Below are 20,714 nucleotides of genomic sequence, written 5' to 3'. Positions count from 1 at the left end.
ACTTGCTGCTCCTCAATCTTCTTTTCCCAGGTCCTTTCGCTTGCTTGTAGGTGGCACTGAGTGACTGGTTCCCATTTAAAGTCTTTGACTTATTGGTTAAGAGCCATGGCTTACAGCAACTTATGAGGTGAAATGAACTGACTTCTGTCAGGCTTGAGACTTTTTTTTTTCTGTAGACAAAAGGACACCACCTGCCTTTTTAGATGTCCAGTTAGCTTCTGTTCATCTACCTGGGAACAAATCACAATTGTTGGCAGCCAAAATAATCTTTGTCATTGACAACTTGTCACCATCCACTGACCAATCCGCTCCTTGTTCCTGGCTGCATTTCCCTTCATGCACACCCCTGGTTCCAGATAATCTGTAGTAAACCTGCCATTCTGCTTGCACAGACCGTAGTTTAAACAGCACTTTCAACCAATGGCTAGTAACTTGTTTTTGAAAAGTGCTGTAACCTTTGCTTGGTTTTTAAAGCAGTCCTTTTCCTATTTCAGTCCACGACCAAAAATACACACAATTTAAAAAAAAAGGGTCTTTGTAACAATTGTCATGCTTTGACTTGAGCAAAGCAATATTGAGTGAAGAGCAGTTGCTGCTGTTGTCAGTTATAGAAGTTCTGGATGTGAGGTTGGGGGGAGTGGCGGCTGGTGGGTAGAGGTGGGTGATCATGTGGTTTAAGATATTGTGAGGATGATGGTTCTATTGGGACTTGCCCGATGATTCCTTTTTATCCCTCCCCTCTGAGTTTACATGACACTGTCACATGTATTCAGAATTTCGCAGCTAAAGGTAATTTTTTTAAAAATGTGGAATTTAAAACATTCATTATTTTGCTTCAGGGTCGTTGCAACAGTTTTCCAGGCAAAAAACGACCCCGTGGTGGCGGGCATGTTGGGCGAGGACGAGGGCGATCACGTTTGAAGTCTGTGTCTGGAATCTTGGAGTCTCTAGGGGTAAGAATTAAATGGTTTGGGTATCAGAAGTTGGATTATTTTGGGGAATAGTTGCAACCTAATTAATCCATTGCAGATTTATTTATGATTGCATTGGACCAAAAGCATGAAATACACATTTGTGGCACAATTTTACACACACATTGTGTAAAATTTTACACACAAGTTTGTGACCACACTTTGCCAATGTAGTGTTCTTGTTTTTCAAAACATATTTGGGCCGTTATGGGGATGTCATTAATAAGAGTGAAGCACTTCTCTGTTGGCATACTGGGGGAAAATCTGAGATCCAGTCAATCTTCTCTTCTGTGCATTTAACAAGTGGTAGCAGAAGCCCACTCTTCAGGTGGGGATATGTTCTATGAAGTGAACAGAATTCAGAATGGTAAAAGGTAACCAAACGTGTTCACTCACTATCAAAATCTCTGTCCATATTTAAGCTTCATTATAGCCAATTTGTATTGTTTAATTTGATTATTTTTGTTTCTCAAGTTTTATATACAGCATTTAAAAATGAAATCATTTTAGATTTAAAAACTGGATCAAGTTCTTTTTGACGTCTTAAATTTAATACAAACTAAAGTTTTTATTTTAAAAAGTAACAATAGAGTAAAATGCTAATCTAGAATTACTTTTTATAATTCTCAGGCACCAATTTTGAGACCCAGCATTAGACTCTTCGACCGAATAGGGCATAGGTTTATTTGCCTTTAGCCACTTGCCTGCTGCAGTGACTTTACAGCAATAAAAATTGTTGCTTATGCATAAGGGAATAGTTGTGATCCTTCTCTCACTAATCAATACTTTGTGTCTCTGAAGCCATGTTTCAAAGGTTTAACGGTATTGTAACTGTACCAATGCACTGTTTTGCTTTCTCCATTTCAAATTTGACATGAAAAGCTCAGGTTTCCTACAATGTAACAAATGTAGTACCCAAATGTAGTACCTCATTGTAGTACCCAAAAATGAACCAGGTCTCTCCAAATGAAACACACTATATTTAATTACTTTTCATGATGAAAACTGAACCAGCATGTGCGTGCATCGCTTTCATTGCAATAGCATCGCAATTGCAGGTGCATCATTGATGTGCACAGGCCGCTGGACCTGATATTTCAAGATAAAACAGTGGGCATTTTTATGGTCAAATTTAAAGAATTTATTTTTTTCTAAGTCATCACTGCCTGAAAAAAAAGTCCAGGCATTTAAATAGAATTAATTGCAAGGAAACTGACTTGAATGTCTAGTGCTGAACTGATTTTCTAGTGCTGAACTATCTATATCTTGTCTCAGTCTACAGGAGTGGATACATCTCCAAGTAAAGAGGAAGATGACGATGATGATACAATGCACAACACAGTGGTTCTCTTCTCCACTGAAGACAAATTTATTCTCCTACAGGTAGGCTATCTTAATCCCAAATGATTCAATCAGTTCATAAACATTTAATAGATACAGTAGACCCCTGTCTTGGTTATTGGCATTTGTACACCCTTGAAGTTATGCACAATAATTTACTTGGAAGTTGGACTTTAGTTTTGAATAAACATCTAAAATGCAGCTGATAAGTTTTCACAGACTTTGGTTTCTAAATTCAACAGGGCAAATTGTCAGCTGGATGTTTGGTATCTGATTTATTGTCCATATAGCTGATAGGTTAGTTTTGGTAAAGTAAGGCTTCAGGTTGTGTGGTTGGTTGATTGATTTTTCCTGGGGTTCTTAGATATTCAACTCTAAATTTTGAATAATGGGCTAACTAGTATCATGGTAGTAGTGGGTGTTCCTGAAGGCTACAATGTTTTCAGTTCCCAATGGTAGTGTAACTCCAATGCAGATTAAATTTGTGACCCAGGTGCTTGTAGCTAGGATCCTCTGAAAGGTCTAGTTAAATAATTGATGGCATGTGGCATTTGACTTGACCATTTAGAACACTGAAGAAGTTGACACACAGCAACTTGTCCTGAGTACCTTGATTAGTTTGATGAAGGGTGAGCAGTTGGTCTTTAAGCTGGTCTGCAACTCAACTTATTAAAATACATTTCCTGTACTTATGATTGGCTCCTTTATATTGACCGGTGTTGTGTACTCAAGTCAGAACAAATCGCCTTACAAACAGATTGGAACCCGTTTGCCCAGGGGCTGCCTGTATGTGAATCCAATGCAAATAGTTTGGGAACATTGCTATTTGAAAATATTTTTCATCAAGTACAAACGGGGCATCTTGATTCAAAAAGTGTATTTACAAAACTATAAACTAGTGTACATGTTAACAGATGATATTCAAGAATGACTTGTAATATTGCTTTTCTTTTTATCTTTCAGGATATGTGTGTGGTGTGTGGGAGTTTTGGACGAGGGGTAGAGGGACAGCTTTTGGCCTGTTCACAGTGTGGGCAGTGCTATCACCCATACTGTGTCAATAGTAAGGTATGGAGATAAGAAAGGGAGATGAGAGTTAAATTTATAAAGATCCTAGTGTTAAACAATGATTAATAAATGCTGACTTTGCACAATAGAAAAGAAAGGAGAATCAACAGCAAGTCAGAGGTTGTAACTAAGTACTTCCTGTTGACTTGTAACAGACCAATGGAGCAACATTGGCAAATGTCTGTGAAAGAGCACCCATTTGCCTACATGGCCAGAGTGCTTTATGTTGTTACTAAAGTCCTAAAATAAACAGGCAATAAAGGCAAAAATAAACCTTCAGCAGCTGCAGAACATATGAGCATACTGTGAAACAAGCTGTGCCTTTTTTTTTGTCCAAGAGCTTTTTTGGAGTGTACTGTGCAGTGCATGTTTACTTTATATTACTTATATAACACTGATTTGATTGAATTTATCCAAAGTGAGGGAATTTTGTCCTTATTTCCGCATCCAACAATTCCTAGTACAGTAACACAAAGCAGGGTTCTGTATGTACGTTCACTTATAAAAGCAAGAGGATTCCCTCTGTCATGCAACCATAAGAATTCTATGCAGAGTGTATGTACAGTTTTACTACTAATATTGTTGTAAGGAAAATCTTCCCCCAATGGCTAAAAGGTGCAGTACCTCTATCTAAATTTTAAACCCTCAGTCATGCCTCCTCAAAGTAATATAACAATTTAGATCTAAATCTGAACTCTTACTGGAATATTATCAAATCTTTAGGTTTTTGAATATGTTCTTTGTCTTGCAGATTACAAAAGTTATGTTGAGCAAAGGGTGGCGTTGCTTGGAATGTATCGTATGTGAAGCATGTGGAAAAGCTTCTGATCCTGCTCGTTTATTGTTATGTGATGACTGTGATATAAGTTACCACACGTATTGCCTGGATCCACCATTGCAAACTGTTCCAAAGGGTGGGTGGAAATGCAAGTGGTGAGTGCAAAATTCAATTGTGTATGACCTGACACCAGGATTGGGAAATTTTGTTTTTATTTGTTTTTTTTTTGCTTTTAGCAATGATCTTTTTCTTCTTCCCCCAGAACCAAGGTGCCTTTGTTCAGTAAGGTTTTAGTGATATCAAGTTATTGTCCATTTTCTCACTCTAGTGATCGTTTTTTGCGCTTGCCCCTCTTTTTGAGTTTTCGTGCAGTCAGGCAGCTTGCCATCCAATTAGTTAGTCTTCAAACTTGATGTATGAACACCGATATGGTTAGTTGAGCAATATTTGTGTTATTCCCCCGTCCCTGTACTGATCAAAAGATCAGAGTGTTGTCATTGTTTTTTTCACCTTTGTTGTTTTGTTGACTAACTCAGCATTTGACTGTTGGATGTAACCGAGTATCATCTTGTCTGTGACTTGGTTTGCTTTCTTGGTGAATGTTTTTGAATCATTGGAGGAACTATACAATTTTTACATTCACAGTTTGCTTTCCTTTTCATTTCATTGCTAGTCTTTTTAACTTATTAAAAAGTAATATTCACTTTTTAATATATATCTTCTCTTTTTAAGCCTTTATCATTTTACCACCTCCTTGCTCTTGTGAAACATTTTATAAGTAGGACTAACTTCTGTTAAATTGGCTGGATTGGCTAAAAATGGCTTGAAGGGCCAATTGAAAACATTGTAATGAAGAGCATGCATATTGTTGGAAGGATTTAGATCTGAAACAAAGTGTTCTATCCATGTTGCAGGTATTTTTTTAAAAAAAAGGTTGCAGTTCTTCCAATTGTTTCTAAAGCAGTTTTCTTCAGAAAATGCTTGAAATTATGAGATGGTGCACTTTGAAAAGAATGTGGCGAGAGAATTCATGCTAATTTTTAAAGGGGGTGCAAGCCGAGGGTGACTTGGGGATGCTTGTACATGTTTATTGTGATAAGGACAGGCTAACAAAACACCATGTGGGATTATAGATTTCATAAATAGAAGCATAAAAGGTAAAAGCTAAAGTTCTGCTGGGCCTATTTTAAGCTAAAATGATGTGGCCCAGCTGGAATGTTGTATTTGATTTTGAACACCATACTTTTTAGAACAGATATAAAGGCTTTGGACAGAGTACAGCAAAGATCTAAGAGAGTGGTTACAGTGATGATGCATTATAGTTACATAAGGACTGGATCAGCTGGTGTTGCTGTCCTTAGAGCAGACAAGGCTAAAGGAAAGCAAAAGACTGCAGATGCTTCAAATCTGAAGCAAACACAGATTTCTGGCAGCATCTGTGGAGAGAGAAACAGAATTAACATTGAGAGTCTAGTATGGCTTATGGCTATACCAGACTCGAAACATTAAATCTGTTTCTCTGCTCAAATGATGCCAGATCTTCTGAGTTTCTCTATTTTCTGCATTCATTTTAAGACAAGGGAAGACTTGTTAGAGGCTTAAAATCAAAGTATTCTGAGAGTTAATAAAGAGCGCCTGTTTCCAGTGTTGTTCCGTCTGTTGCACAGCTTTAAGACAATTGGCAAAAGAACCAGAGGCAATGTTAGGAAAATCTTTTACAAATCAAGTGGATTTGGGTTGAACTGTTTGGGTGGTGATACACATTCAATAATGGCCTTCAGAGGGGTATTGGTGAAAAGATGAGAGGAAAGAAAACATGCAGGTGAATGGAGGAAGAGCAGTAGAGTGGACATAACTGGATTGTATTTTAAAAGAGCTGGCACAGGCTCAGTGGACTGAATGTGTTCCTATACTGTATTATTCTTCGATTGTATCACTTTGCAAGTAAGTTAAGGGTTCTCTTGTTTAAAGTCAATCTTGTGATGTACAGAGGATTTTTATCCAACTAGGGGCGTGGGAAAGGAAAAAACCCTTCTATTTTATATTATAACAATGAGAGAAAAAAAGTGTTTCTGTTTTTTTAATTTCTAAATTTTGTTCATCCATCAGATGTAGGTGCCGTTGGCTGTGTGATGGCAAGCTGCTGCCTGGCACCTGCAGTCCATTCAGTGTAGATAGACTCTCAATATTATTAGGGAGGGAGCTCCAGGGGTTTGAGCCTCTAACACTGAAGGAACAGTGTGTTTCCAAGTCAGTATGATGAGTGGCTTGGAGGGGAACTTGCAGTGGTTGTTTGCCCATGCATCTGCTGCTGCTGTTTTTCGAGATGGTAGTGATCAGGGGTTTGAAGATGCTGTCATAGGAATCTTGGTGAATTTGATATCATAAATGAAGTATCTATAAAACTTTCTGTATGCTGCAATAACATAAAGCCAAACTTGTCTTTCAGGTGTGTTTGCTGTACACAGTGTGGTGCCACAACACCTGGTTTTCACTGTGAGTGGCAGAATAACTACACTCACTGTGCACCTTGTGGCAGCCTTGTTACTTGTCCTAGCTGCAATGAAGACTATGAAGAAGAAGATCTTCTCATACAGTGTCACCACTGTGATCGGTAGGGTAGAGCTCTATCAGTGGTTTTACAAAGTGTTTTGTGATGTTCTCAACTAAATAATTTCATTCTTTCAAGTCCCTAACTTGTTTTATGTTGAATCCTGTGAAATGTATTTTGCATGAAAGTAATGGCTTTGATCCATCTTTTTACATGAAAAAACAAATTTTTGTAGTTTTCCTTGGATTGTGCTCACATTGCTAATTTAGATGCACACTCTAAAGCATTCAGAGCTTAAGTTTTCTGTGACATATCATTATGATAACTGGCTGTTGTGCTTGTAATAAAAGTTTCCATGTAATGCAGTGACAAATGATTGTCATCCTTTCAGTCCACTTGTGTAAAAGGCCCCTGATCGAGTGCTGGTGGTAACAACAATGCATGTTATTGTTGGTGTGAAAGTCTACTTGGGGACTTCTGATCAAAGCTATTCCCAATACCTGTCTGTATCATTGAGCTCAGAGCACAGAATTTATTTGGACTTCAGATTCTTTAAACCTGTTAGTACTTACACTGATTAAGTAATAAACTTGTGCATCTGTTGTCTGAGTGATGTTTTCATGAATAAAATTAGATGTTGGTTCTTGCAGGTGGGTCCATGCCATCTGTGAAAATCTCTTCACAGAAGATGAAGTGGAACAAGCAGCAGATGAGGGCTTTGATTGTACTGCATGTGAGCCCTTTGTTGTTCGTCCAATTGGTGAGTGATAGCCCACAATCATACGTTAAGGAATGTAGCAATAATCTTCTAGTTAATTTAGAAATAACACTAATTGTACTTTATAAGTAGTGAGATACTATTTTATTAATTTGTACCTTAATTTTATTTATGCTTGCAACTGCTACTCTCTTGAACCTCAGCAAGATAGTCAGGCTTCTTTCTTTGAGACCTGCATTAGAGTTTGTAATATTCAGTGTATAGGACATTATAGTGACAATGTTCTTGCCTTTTGAACAGCTAAGTCTCCAAATTAATCGATTATTTAATGTGTCAGGATTGCATACATTAATGTATCTTAAAATTTAGTTATTTCTGGTACTTGAAATAAAGATTCACAATTCTTATTTGTAGTTCGAAGTGAATCCCCCGTCATTGCACCTATCATCAAAGTCAAGGATCCAGGTGAGTTCTTTGAAAAACTGATTTGATATTATTATATTCTCCCCCTTTTTTTGTTTGTGGAGTATGCTAAATTTATTTTAGATTTGATTTATTCGTATGTAGAGCCACGGTTTTATAATCACGACGGCGTATGGCTGACAGAGTCGGGCATGTCACAGTTCCGAAGTCTTATACTTTCTCCGCCGCACAAAAAAGGACCAAAGCCCAAACTAAAGAACAAACCTCCGACACCATGCAGTGAGCCAATGATGGTTAGTGTAGATGGCTCATCTATAGAAATAAAGAAAGAAGAAGGTGAAGGGGAGGAGGAAAAAGGTGAGGAACAGAGGTTGTAAAGCCATAAAGAAAGGCATGCTGCTTTTCCATCTTATTGAAATCTAATTTTATGTTGATCAAGTTGTACCGCAGTAAAATTATATACACCTTATTAAAAAACCTGGAAGATTAAATCATATTGTACTTTAATGCTGTGCAGTTCATCTTTCAAAGCAACTTTTCTTTTGGAATGTGAAGTAACATTACATGAGAGATGTTCTATTTTGCCCTACCATTTATGGAACTTGGTGCGAAGGTTACAACTAACCTTCTCTGTACCATTTTTCTTTTGAGAAACTAAATTTTCTTACCTTTTTTGACATTTGTCCTTTTCCAAAAGTTTTGAATTTTATTTTGAGCAACAGCTGTTGGAAGCTGTTTCAAGTATTGCTTAAAAAAAAACAATGCGGTTGAAACTTTTCCATCTTGCACTTATCAGAACAGACACCAGCACTAATTTCAAAGAGGACAAAAATTTTATTGTGCATGAAGAAAAAGTGTGTTTGGCTGGTGAGTTGAATCTGACTGGTCAAAGCACTAACATGGAGAATGATTGAGGGAACTACTGTCTCCCAGTCTTATGTTTAAAATGAAAAAGGCACAATGTCTGAACATGTTTCTTTGCCTGTATGGGGACTGATCCCTGTATATGAGTGTGTAGTTTCTAGCAAGCCTGACTGATCTTAAATTGGTGCTAATATAATGGACAGTTTTTGTTGAATAATCCAATGGGGATCTCAACTATTAGACATTAGATTGACTTTTCAAACACTGGCTGGTTGAGTACAGTCAATGGTCTGTCTGTTCTGAGCAGCGAAGGGCATGTGCTGTTTGATACTATCCACCAGTCTCCTTCCATATATTCTGAAGAGCAATGCCTCAACCAAAACGCGTCAGCTTGCCACTCCATCAGCATCCTTTTCTCATGCTCCTGTTTGAAATATGGCATTCTTGAGTCTGTTCTGGTAAGTGCAATGGAGAAAATAAGTAATAGCGTGTTCTCTTTTTATAACCATAATCAGGTTCTGTATTACCAAATGACTAGTTAGAAGATAATTGTTGCATAGTATAGCTCAACAGTACTATTGGGCCCAATTAAATCAGATCTGTTGCATGTTGTTACGCTACGCAATCTAAGTTCAGCTGATAATATCGTACTTGTGGCCAAGAACATTAACTCTATTGCCTAAGCTTTTGCAAGAAACTGACACTTCAAGTAAAAACATAGCAAAAATAAATGCAATGAACAAATTTAATTAGGCTATTGAGAAATATCTAATTTTTAAATTTGCTTTCGTTAAATAGTTGCTTTTAATATTAAATTGCATTACTGAAGGAAAAATGGCAAATTCAGTGACTGCATTTTGTAATGATGCAGTTATAAATGTATTTTCCATTACAAATATGCAGATGCCAATTTGTGATGAAAAGGTGACACTTTGATACCCATGAAATACGCATGGACATAAGATTTCAAATGTTTTTTGATATTGATAACTCTGCCTTTATGTGAAATCTGTAAATTGAATATGTTTTCCTTGGAAACATGGAGGAAGAAAGGACACTTGCAAAGTATTTCAGTGCTGTTTTTTGTTGTAGGTTTAATGGCTTTTGAATTGGACTGAATATAATCATCTGTAATTGGGTTATGATTGTTTTAAAGTTGCCATGGAACCAGGGGAGTGTGATGTAAAATTTGATGCACCTGTCAGCCAGGAGCGAGAGGTGTGCCCAGTGAATGATCCTGTAAAAGCAAGTGAAGAAACTGAGGAAGGGAAGAAGAGGAAGAGGAAGCCATACAGACCTGGTAGGGAATTTAACAAGTTGCTGAAAGGTCTTTGTCAAAAAATAACACACTTTTGTATGTTTGGGTTGAAAAGATTGTACTGTATTTTTGGTTTATGGCATTTAACTTCTGCTGTTGAAAGTTCGATTAATTACTCTGGATGGTCCAGTCTATCTTCCATTAAACCTTTTTTTCTTCAACTTACAAAACACACTGTATGTAACTGCACTTCTCATGTTTTACAGGAATTGGTGGATTTATGGTCCGTCAGAGGCAATCCCGGACAAAAAATATGAGTAAAACCTCTGGACCACAGCCTGGAGTGTCCACTGAATGTCCAAACACTGAAGGTACCAAAGAAGAAGGTGAATTTGCATTTATTTGCCATAAAGTTTTAAGTTGCTTGTAAAATTATGAACAACCAAGAATGTAAAAACATTTCTCCAAGTGAACAATCTGTCTCCAAAAGTACTTGGCGCTCTTTCTAAAATACAAGTTCTTATTAAATCATGTTGATTTCAAAGGTTAACTTTGTGTATTTCGTCAATGTGCAGTTTCCAAGACTGGTGTAAACCTACAATGTTAAATATACGATTTACTATTTCAGGGTATTAGTTCTTCTAAACTGACACTACCATTCATTTTTCCTGATCTGGCAGAAACACTTCTGCCTCTTCTCTGCTCCAAATTGGCTTTTTCTTCCCCTGTTCCTAACTTTTATGTCTCCCAGCCTTTGCTCTGTTTCCCCTGACATTCCTATTGCTCTAAGAGCCCCATCCTCCATTTGACTTCTTTCTCTTGCAAATTCATGACAACGGAGAGAAAACTTAAAATGTCATAATTCAAAAATTATTTAAGTTCCTTTCATCTGCTAACTGCTACACCCTTCCATGACCCATAATCTCTGATAAGAATTGATCACTTTTTTTTAAACAAACTTTATTCTGAACTAAATGTTCCATCCAAGTCTTGTGAAATACATTCAGGAGAATTTTCTTGTCTAGTATGTTCATGGGCCAAAGTAAAAGGAGGCACAGCTGGATTTGATTAGATTACATTACAGTGTGGAAACTGGCCCTTCGACCCAACAAGTCCACACTGACCCGCCGAAGCGCAACCCACCCATATCCCTACCCCTACATTTACCTTTACCCCTTACCGAACACTACAGGCAATTTAGTATGGCCAATTCACCTGACCTGCACATCTTTGGACTGTGGGAGGAAACCAGAGCACCCGGAGGAAACCCACGCAGACACAGGGAGAACGCGCAAACTCCACACAGTCATTTGATTCTGGCGAATGATATGAATCAAGTGTCAATGAGGAAACATTAAGGAAACAGTGATCATAGTGTTCCAAAGTTGAGGTCAGCTATGGTAAAATGACCAGTAGCAATCTAAAATAAATATGAGCACCGTTTACAGTGTGGGTAAGAACAGACCTGTCCCAGGTAAATCTGCACGTGAGTAATTTTGCAAACATGGAAGAAAACATTCTGATGCAGAGAATGTTGAAGCTTCATTCTTGGTTGTATTTACTGCCAAGGTTGTGGAATATTTCTGTGTCATAGCACTATTGTCCTGTCTTAGAACCTTGCCCGAGCTTCTGCAAATAAAATCCATGAGGCCATCCTTTTGATCTTTTTCTGTAGGGTCATGGATTATTCACAAAAAGAAATACTTTAAGTCTTTGTCTGGAGACTATATTATCCATTCCTCCAGTACTGCACTGAAGTGTCAGCTCAGATTAATCTGCCCAAACCCTTGAACCTATCACTTGAATGAAAGTGCTGCCAATTGAATAGGTTTCTACCGCAACTAGTAAAGTCATTAAAAGTCTGCCCTGGGCTTCCAGAGTCCATGTCCAGCAGCAACATGCACCGTGGGAAGTTGGCAGGTCAATTGCAGACCTGCGTGTGTGCACAGTCATGCAGCTTAAAATGGGAATGATCATTATGAATACACTTGCTTTGTTTTCCATTGCTGGTTTGCAATATTAACATATCCTCCCCCCTGGCGCCTCTTCTTTGCCCCCCCCCCCCCTCCCCCCACACTGCCTCTCATCCTCCCCACCCCACCACCTCTCTTTTTCTCTCTCTTTTCCCGCCCCGCTTTTCTCTTTTTTCCCCATTCTTCAATCCTTCCCACCCCAGTGCTTCAACAATGAACCAACATCTGCAATCTTGTGGGCATATCCTCAAAATATTAAAGTGAAAGCATGTTCATAACAATAACACATTGTTTTCAATTCATACAGTCACTTGTAGGATTTCAACTTTTTTTTTATTCTTGTAGGTACTCAGATGGACCTTTCAGCCGAAGGTGCTGCTGATACGCCTGTAATAGGTGCCGATGTATGCGAAAAGGCAAAGAAACGGCAACGTCGAAAGAAAAGCAAGTTGGAGGATTCTTTTCCAGCATATCTACAGGTACTGGCATTCTGCTTTGCTCATGTATTGGTAGTGCAATTCTGATAACAATTTTTTTTTTACTGACAAGGGTTAACTATTGTCTTGCTTGAATGCCAAGTTTGTTGCTTAATTTATTTCTACAGAAGTTGTGAATGTGTTTGGTCCCTCAGTCCATTGAGTGTCACATTAGTATTTTATCATCGAAAGAAAACCAAGTTTTCTGATCTTATTGAGCAGAAAATACTGTTCAATACTCTTTTGTTTTCTGGATCATAATCATTGATTTTCAGGTGCTTGGGTGAAAACATATAGGATGCAAACCTCGGGCTGAATGTTTTAATTGCTCAGTGTTTAAAATAGCATTTTTAAAATCATTTCAAAATATAATGTTGCTACTTCTCCACAAACTGTTGATATTGTTTTTCCAAAGCTCCAGAACAATAGGTATGTTTTGGTGTGTCTCATCCATGGAGTCTAGCTATAATCTTAGACAACTTCAAGTGGAGGTGTGCAAGCCCAAGACAGACTTTCCCATTTATTCTTCATCTCTGTGCCAATGCACCCAACCTTTGATCAATGCTTTATTGTAATACTGCAGTTTTGATTCAAGACATGCTATTTGAGTGGTCTGTTCTCCCATTTTATAGTATTGCATTGCATTGCAGTTTTTAAAAGTGACATTTATTTAAATGCAGCTTGCTGTATAAGTTCAAATTAGGTGATTTGCAAGAATTGGTTTTAAAATACTCAAATGGTAGAGTATGTTCCCATTGCTGCAGATTATTCTTTTGTTTTGGAACACTTAAAATTGAGGGAGCAGTCGTTATTTCAAGTGCTGAACTGTTCTCTCACATGTAGAAAAATGATGCTGAAATGAGCACTCAACAATTAATCTTATGATTATATGTTTAAATAGTGGAAACAATTGATCACCAGTATTGAGTAATAGATCTGGACATTATTTGAAGGCTGGTTTGGAGCATCTTAGTATAATATGTATGATTTTGATTTTACTTTGACCCTTTTACCTTGTTGGGTAATACTAAGGCTGGAAGCAAATGTGTTTGCATTGTGTGTTCATGATGCGTTATGGACACCCAAGAAGGTGACTGCTTTCTGATTGATGCGAAGGAGCCTGCAATTGTTTCTTGTCCAGTCAGTTTTTCCAAATCCTTTACTGAAACAAGAGTGTTACTGTGGTCCATGTAAAAAGCCGAATACTTGGTTAACACGTTAATTTCTGTTTTCGACTTTTACTCCTGTATCTTTTGATCTATTTGAGGGGCCAAGTTTGCTTCAATTTTGGTTCAATTTAGCTTCAACATTGTAATGTTATGTGATTAATGAGATGTCAAGTTTTGTGAATGTGAGTCAGTTTTCTTCATTTAAGCTTGTCTACATTTTCTTCCTTACTGCTAAGTACTGAAAGTAGAAAGTAACTAATTGCACTTCATAAGGCCTTTCTCCTTCAACAATTCTAGCCACTCATACAGCAGCCAAAAATCTAACTGTCACAAAAGAGGCCTTGGCCAGTTACAATACAGCAGAAGTGATGTATGCTGGGTTGCAAAGCAGCAGAAGGGGGCATTTTCCGGTTGGCAAAGTGGTGGGAAGTGGCATTTCCAGTTCGCAAAGCGGCAGGCGGCGGCATTTTCTGGGTTGCAAAGCAGTCAGAGACTGCGGTTGCTGATTTGCAAAGCGGCAGGAGGTAGCGTTTACCAGTTCGCAAAGCAGCAGGAGGTTGCGTTTGCTGGTTTGCAAGATGGCTGCAGAGCTCATGTGCTAGGCTGCAAAGCAGCGGGGAGGGAGGGGGGTGGGGGGAGATTTGCTGGTTCGCAAAGCAATGGAAGGGGCCTCTTTGCCCAGTCGCAAAGCAATGGAAGGGGCCTCTTGCCAGGTCGCAAAGCAGCAGAAGCATCTGTTTGCCAGGTTGCAAAGTACCAAGGAGGAGGAGATTGCTAGTCACATTGCAGCAAAACGGCAATTGCCAGTCTGGTTACAAGTGTTGTTTAACCAGTCACATGCAGAAATAAAGAGACCCTGCAAAAATAAGGTCAGGCATGTAGTACCAAAGAAAATTGAGTTGCATCGCATTGCATTCAGACTCTGCTTTTTGTCTAAATATTATTTTAAACCTTACAGTTTCTGAAGTGAGTGGGGATTACTTTGTGCTCTTGGAATAAAATGGCAAAGTTAAGCTATTAACATTTAGAAATCGGTGCAAGTTTTATACCACCTTTTTCGAGTCAAATGCTGGTGGTTTTGTGTGTATGTGTGTGTGTTGGTGAGTGCTCTTGAGATGGTGGCATTTGGATACCATGTTTAACTATAGTACTGGTAAAGCTATGTTCCTTGCTATAGTCCCTACAGGATCCATGGAATGTACTCTGTTTCAGCAAAAGGACATTGCCATGACCATGCCAGACTCTGCAGTTCTGTCAACTCAGTCTATTTGTCACTAGCATTAGGAATGTGTTAATTGCACCAGCAAATGATTTATCACAATGGTTACCTTTGTCCCAATTGGATAAAACCCAGCATTTACATAACTGCATTCATTCTTGTCTAATATCATAACTGATTGTAGCCTGTGTAATTTTCAAAGCTTGCTTTCTCATTCCCCGAATTTAAAGTACCTTCATTTTTTGTGCATCTGCATAGTTATGTTATCATGTGTATCAAATGTCTCAAAGCACTTCATACGTAATGAATAACTAAAATGTTATTGCTATTGTGTTGCCAAATGCAGTTGTTCTTTTCTGTGATGCAAGATCCTGCAGACAGCATTGAAAAAAAATTGTTGTGGCTTATTGGACAATTGAGACATATTTGATGTTTACTCAACATTGAGAGTTTTAATTAGTGCTCCATTTATTACAACATTTTAATCGTGTACTTGCGTGTTATAGTACAAATTCATATTGAAATTTTGCAGTCTTCAGGAAAATTTTCATTTTTAGAGTCATACAGCATGGAAACAGACTTTTTGGTCCAATGTGTTTAGCCATTTGTTTATATGCTGGATTGTACTTCGTTATAGATATGAAGTTTGAGTGAAATTTGTTTATTTTGTCAGCACAATTAATCATATGATCTTGCTAAGTTTTGTTTGGTTTCAAATTGGTCAAATCTCTTGAATTAACATGAACTTGACTTTATGTTGCAGCAGACATAAATTTAGCCATTAGATTACAATTGACGGTGTATTAATTTGATCAGGTGATAATGAAGTTGGATTCCACTCTAATCTCTCTTTTTTGACAATGGGTCAGATAATTAATTGGCTGAAGTTGCTAGTAAACTGTAATTCAAAAGCACCATTTCTTCCTTAAATTTTTCTTTTACTCTTTGCAACTAAAAATATGAAAAGACATCTCCAACTTCTATCTATGTATTTCTGTTCATGGTTGAATTCAGTATTTATTGGGAAGGAGGGTGGCAGTTACGCTAATCTGTTGGGTTTAGCACACCATTTTGCTTTAAGTTTTTGAAATGGCTGTAGAGGTTAGTATGAAACTCTCCAGACAGCTTGATTTGGAGAGATGCAAATGAAGTTATTTTTATGAATGAAGAAGCAGCAACGATGAGGGCAAAAATGGGTGGGACCGAGTAACAGGGTAGGTTAGAGAATGATGACTTCATCTCTGGATCCTTCATCTCAAACTAGAATGATGAAGCTTGTTACTCTAGTGTAAAATACTCTGCACCATTTGGTCAATCATTGGATAATTGCTTGATGAAAATTAAGGAAAGATTTCTAAATAGAAGCAGTGTTTCTGTTTTCTCTTGGGTTTTGGGCAATGATGACGTGAAGTGAATTTAACGATGGTGCTGTTGTACGGGAACAGGGCGCATCAATTTTTCATGAGTTCAACCTCATCCAGGTTTTCACCCCAACCAAAAACCACTGGGACAGAATACTTTTGAATATTGGTGCGACTATATCCTGGAGTGGGAATGATGTTTAGAAGAGGTGATGCAATGTGCAAGCTGTATTCTGGAAGTGTTTCTCAGTTTGTATCGCAGTTGGTTGTAGCACATTATATAACTCAAAAATATTAGCTTGAATTTTTTTTGTTAAAAGTTCTTTTGTGTGCTACTGCATGTTCTGGTTGTGACTTTTTGTTTTTGGAAAGGCTGTGTGCAGTTTTATTGCATGCTTATTGTGGGAAAATGCACTGGCACAAATTTTATGACTTTTCTCTCAACCTTTTCTTAATGTGAAGCCTTAAATTTTGAAATTCACTGGAAAAGTAGTCAAATCAGCATTTGCCTTTCATTCTGAAACATGCTCCATAATGTTTGACGTATTTTGTCAGTCAGGGTCTCTAACACTGGATTGATATTTGATTCATCCTCTAAATTTAGCCCTGTTCTTTCTTCCCTCTTGCATGTGCTGTTTCTACATGCACTCCCTTTGACCCTTCCTTTTCCACACATGCTCAAAATTGCCTTTACTGTCTATTCAACAGCAAACCTAATTGGGAGAGTACATTTCACTGAAAGGAAATTCTTTTAAGTCCATATAGTTTTCCATGAAACGTTAGAAAGAGCCCTTGAGTTTCAGCTTTTCTCAGCACAGCTCCAAGTCAGGTAATCAAACATACAAATTGTTCACACAAACCTTCAGAAGAATCACTGGACTCAAACGTTAACTGTGTTTCTCTCTCCACAGATGCTGGCAGACCTGCTGAGTTTCTCTAGTAGCATTTGTTTGTTTTTGGCTCCAAATTAGAGTTAATGTATAATTTTCTGCTGGAACTGGCAATGCTAATATTAACCAACAATATCTTGCATCAATGTTCAGCTTTCAATAGTAGAGCTATCACTTCAAAAATATTCTTAAACCACCTTCCCCTAGTGATACACTGATGAGCTAAATAATGCAGTTCAGGGAGGTTCCAGGTTTGATCCCTGGTTTATGTTGAGTAGAATCTAGGTCTTGGCATTTTTTTGTACTGTATTTGGCCTCATTACCATGTGTTTATAGAGAAGCAATTCGCCTCTTGTCAGTGCAGCTCCTGGATGCACTGTTTAGATAAGCTGAGGTTCTCTTCTGTTTTTCGTTGGCATTGAGTATGGGAGCATTTACCATTTTGGCTAGGTGTGAAGAACGTCACCTTGTGTAAGATAGAGGAAATTGGCATTTATGGAACTGTACCAGAACAAACCAGTAATACCTTCAGGGTAGGAGGCAATTCATAAAATGAAATTTTCATGAGCAATCCTTTAGTTCCATTTCTTGGCCGGGCAGGCAGGGCATTAGGCACAATTTCAGGGGTGTGCCCAGGTGTACAGAGATCAGTTCCTTGTACAGACCTCCAGATCAATTCTGTCTACAGAAGAAGTTGAAAGCACTTTTAATTCGTGTTAACAAACGTTCCTGAGTTATGCACTGCTTTTTAAAAAGAAATTCTCCCACATCTCGCAAAGTTTTCTATGCTCTGCTCCTGTGATAGATTGCCTGTGGTACTACAGTCATGAAGTTGAACAAGATGTTATAAAATACTCTGTACAATATTGTGTTGATTGGCTGGGGGAGTCACAGTAATTCCAGATTTGAGTAGAGTTGATCAGCCCAGAGTTGGCTTTTGGATGCTTTAGTTCTAGTGGTCATTGGGGAGACAGGCCGCCTACTTGTGGAACGTTTCAGAGAACACCTCTGGGGCACCCGCACCAACCAACCCAACCGCCCCATGGCTGAACACTTTAACTCCCCCTCCCACTCCGCCAAGGACATGCAGGTCCTTGGCCTCCTCCATCGCCAGACCATGGCAACGCGACGTCTGGAGGAGCCCTCCAACCACAAGGGATGAATGCAGATTTCTCCAGCTTCCTCATTTCCCCTCTTTTTTTTTTTCTCCCCCCCCCCCCCCCTTTATCTCAGTCCCAATCCTCAGACTCAGCACCGCCTTCTTGACCCGCAATCTTCTTCCCGACCTCTCCGCCCCCACCACCTCTCCGGCCTATCACCCTCCCCTTAACCTCCTTCCCCCTATCACATTCCCAATGCCCCTCCCCCAAGTTCCTCCTCCCTACTTTTTATCTTAGCCTGCTTGGCACACCTTCCTCATTCTTGAAGAGGGGCTTATGCCCGAAACGTCGATTCTCCTGCTCCTTGGATGCTGCCTGACCTGCTGCGCTTTTCCAGCAACACATTTTTCAGTTCTAGTGGTCATTGGTTTGGTGCAGAAGGCCAAAGCATCTGATGCCTGGGGAGGGCAACTAATTGAGCAAATTAAATAGCAGAATGATTGATTAGTTGGGCAGTGTTACAGGTCAATATATATAGTGCATTATGTCTTGATGTGGAATAGGCAATTGCTGCAGTTAATCTAACCAAAGATCAACCGATATTTAGTGCAAAACACAATGGTCCGTTGATTTTTAATACACACACAGTCAGCACTGTTATTGTGAAAATTAAAATGTTTATAAATTTGTGCTCATATGTTCAGGCGAGGCAGCAGCATCAACCAGAAATCCTTGTGGTTGACAAAAACAGTGGCATTTTGGTGATCACTGCAGCATATGTAAAATGGCTTGTCGAATCCTGTAGTTATTGTGGCAATAGTTTCATGGAAAAAAAATCAATGGATAGGTTCCCTGGCATGAAGCCACACTGTTAATACCTTTGAGATAAGCGATATTGTTTGTTTCTGATCATCAGAGCTAAAGCAAGCCCTTTAGTAGGAGTCAATGGCACAGTCTCTGTGTGCAAGAAATGAAGTGGCATCTTTCTTCAAAATAAAGAATGTTGTTTCTAGCAGTCAGGGAATTTGCTCTTTCTGTCACAATACCTTGACTAAATATTGTAGTAGGTCCACCATATGTTGACCAGAGTTTAGTCATGTCCTGGGTGAGATTGCAACAACACGGGTTCTTCCCATTTTCAGCCAGCAAATTGCTTGCACAACTTTTGCCTGTGTGAGGTTGATTGGATTTTCTGTTGTACATGATGTATTTTTTTTTAAGGAAAGTGTAGTTTAACGATGAAAGCTAGCAGATTGAAACTGATTTGACATTGGGAAGCAGAAATTGATAATTAAATAGGACAACAACTTTTCACTGGAGGGCATTGATTAGTATTCCAAAAACAAATTGCATCAATTTGGATAGATGAGAAAAACATCTTTATGCCTAAGGATTTTTCAGACTGAGGACTACTCGACAACCAAAAGATAAAATGTTTCTACAAGCAAGTTACACAAATATATCTGACAGCTTCTCCATAATTCCTCATGCTTTCTTGTTAGGTCAGTAACCAGTGTAAAACAGTTAAACTGCTGTTATTTATCATTAATGCCCTACAAAAGAATATGAATTGGAACTCTAGTATGTTACTGTTTGGGTAAAGGTTACATTTTTAGACAGGAAGTTATCTGTAGTGATAACAGGTAGCAATCAAGAAGTACCAGCAAAGTGATACTTGTTCTAGCACAACCTGATATGGCTGGACTTGGAAGGATTAACTCTTGCAGCAGGGGAGCCTTCACAGCCCCTACCCTCCCTGTCACCAGCAATGATCTCCATATTGAAGTTGTAGATCCATTTTTTTTCTTTTGCCATGTAACTTGAGAAGTCGTAAGACCAATTCTGAAATTTAACCTAAAAATAATAATCTTCTCAGGATCTGCAATGAGTAGTTGGAAGTTATGGTGAATATTGCGGCTTGTGGAATTCTTGTGTGCTCTAGTATGCATTGGGCTTTTTGGAAATTTTAATTACCTTGCTTGAAAAGGGAGGCTTTGCATGATTTACAGTCTCACTTCTAACAGTGTAAAGTCAAATACCACCCATCATTCCACCCTTTTTATTCCATAGCAAGCATTTAATAAACCTATTAAAGCAACAAGTAAAATAAACAAAATACTGAAAAAACTCAGCAGATCAGGCAGTACCTGTATAAAGAAAAACAATGTTAATAATTCAGGTCTCTGACTTTCCATTTGAATTAGTAAAAGTTTGGAATAGGTTTTGAGCAAGTGAAAGAGTGGAGTGGTGGGAAGAAGAACAGGCTATGTTAGAGTGGAGGGCAGGGTAAATTAAATGATACAAAGTTTCATTTGGCTACACTAAAGGGAGTGATAATGGCACAAGTGAAGAAACAAAAGTGTGAATATCAGGATCCTAAATACCCGTTGTTTGAAAGAAAGGAAATAAAAGCAATGTGGAGGGGGTGAGAAACAGTCCATTTAAAACTCATTTTAACATAGAGGTATGTGCCATTGTATTGCGCACTGATTGGGTCCAAGGTACATGCTGTAATCTTAGTACCCAGAGCCTGAATATACAAGCTGATCTGTAA

At 38.4% G+C, this 20,714-nt stretch overlaps 1 protein-coding gene across 6 annotated transcripts in view; it reads left to right on the top strand.

Moving 5' to 3' along the window:
* The window catches only part of kmt2d (lysine (K)-specific methyltransferase 2D), a 244,793-nt gene that overhangs the window by 104,088 nt on the left and 119,991 nt on the right, over positions 1–20,714 (top strand). For 5 of the 6 annotated variants that reach the window (XM_043681829.2, XM_087985602.1, XM_043681828.2 and 2 more), the window contains exons 13-23: positions 840–953; positions 2,247–2,354; positions 3,276–3,380; positions 4,132–4,313; positions 6,608–6,772; positions 7,360–7,469; positions 7,842–7,892; positions 7,974–8,207; positions 9,871–10,014; positions 10,239–10,358; positions 12,291–12,424. In XM_043681829.2, coding sequence (XP_043537764.2) covers positions 840–953; positions 2,247–2,354; positions 3,276–3,380; positions 4,132–4,313; positions 6,608–6,772; positions 7,360–7,469; positions 7,842–7,892; positions 7,974–8,207; positions 9,871–10,014; positions 10,239–10,358; positions 12,291–12,424 — 1,467 coding nt within the window. The remainder of the gene's footprint in view (positions 1–839; positions 954–2,246; positions 2,355–3,275; positions 3,381–4,131; positions 4,314–6,607; positions 6,773–7,359; positions 7,470–7,841; positions 7,893–7,973; positions 8,208–9,870; positions 10,015–10,238; positions 10,359–12,290; positions 12,425–20,714) is intronic. The other variant, XM_087985601.1, reaches the window with a different exon arrangement.

This window comes from Chiloscyllium plagiosum, unplaced genomic scaffold (genome assembly GCF_037043375.1).
Source record: "Chiloscyllium plagiosum isolate Xiang-an unplaced genomic scaffold, Cpla_swu_hap1 HiC_scaffold_53X, whole genome shotgun sequence".
Lineage (NCBI taxonomy): Eukaryota > Metazoa > Chordata > Chondrichthyes > Orectolobiformes > Hemiscylliidae > Chiloscyllium > Chiloscyllium plagiosum.
This window is presented reverse-complemented; position numbering and strand designations above follow the sequence as displayed.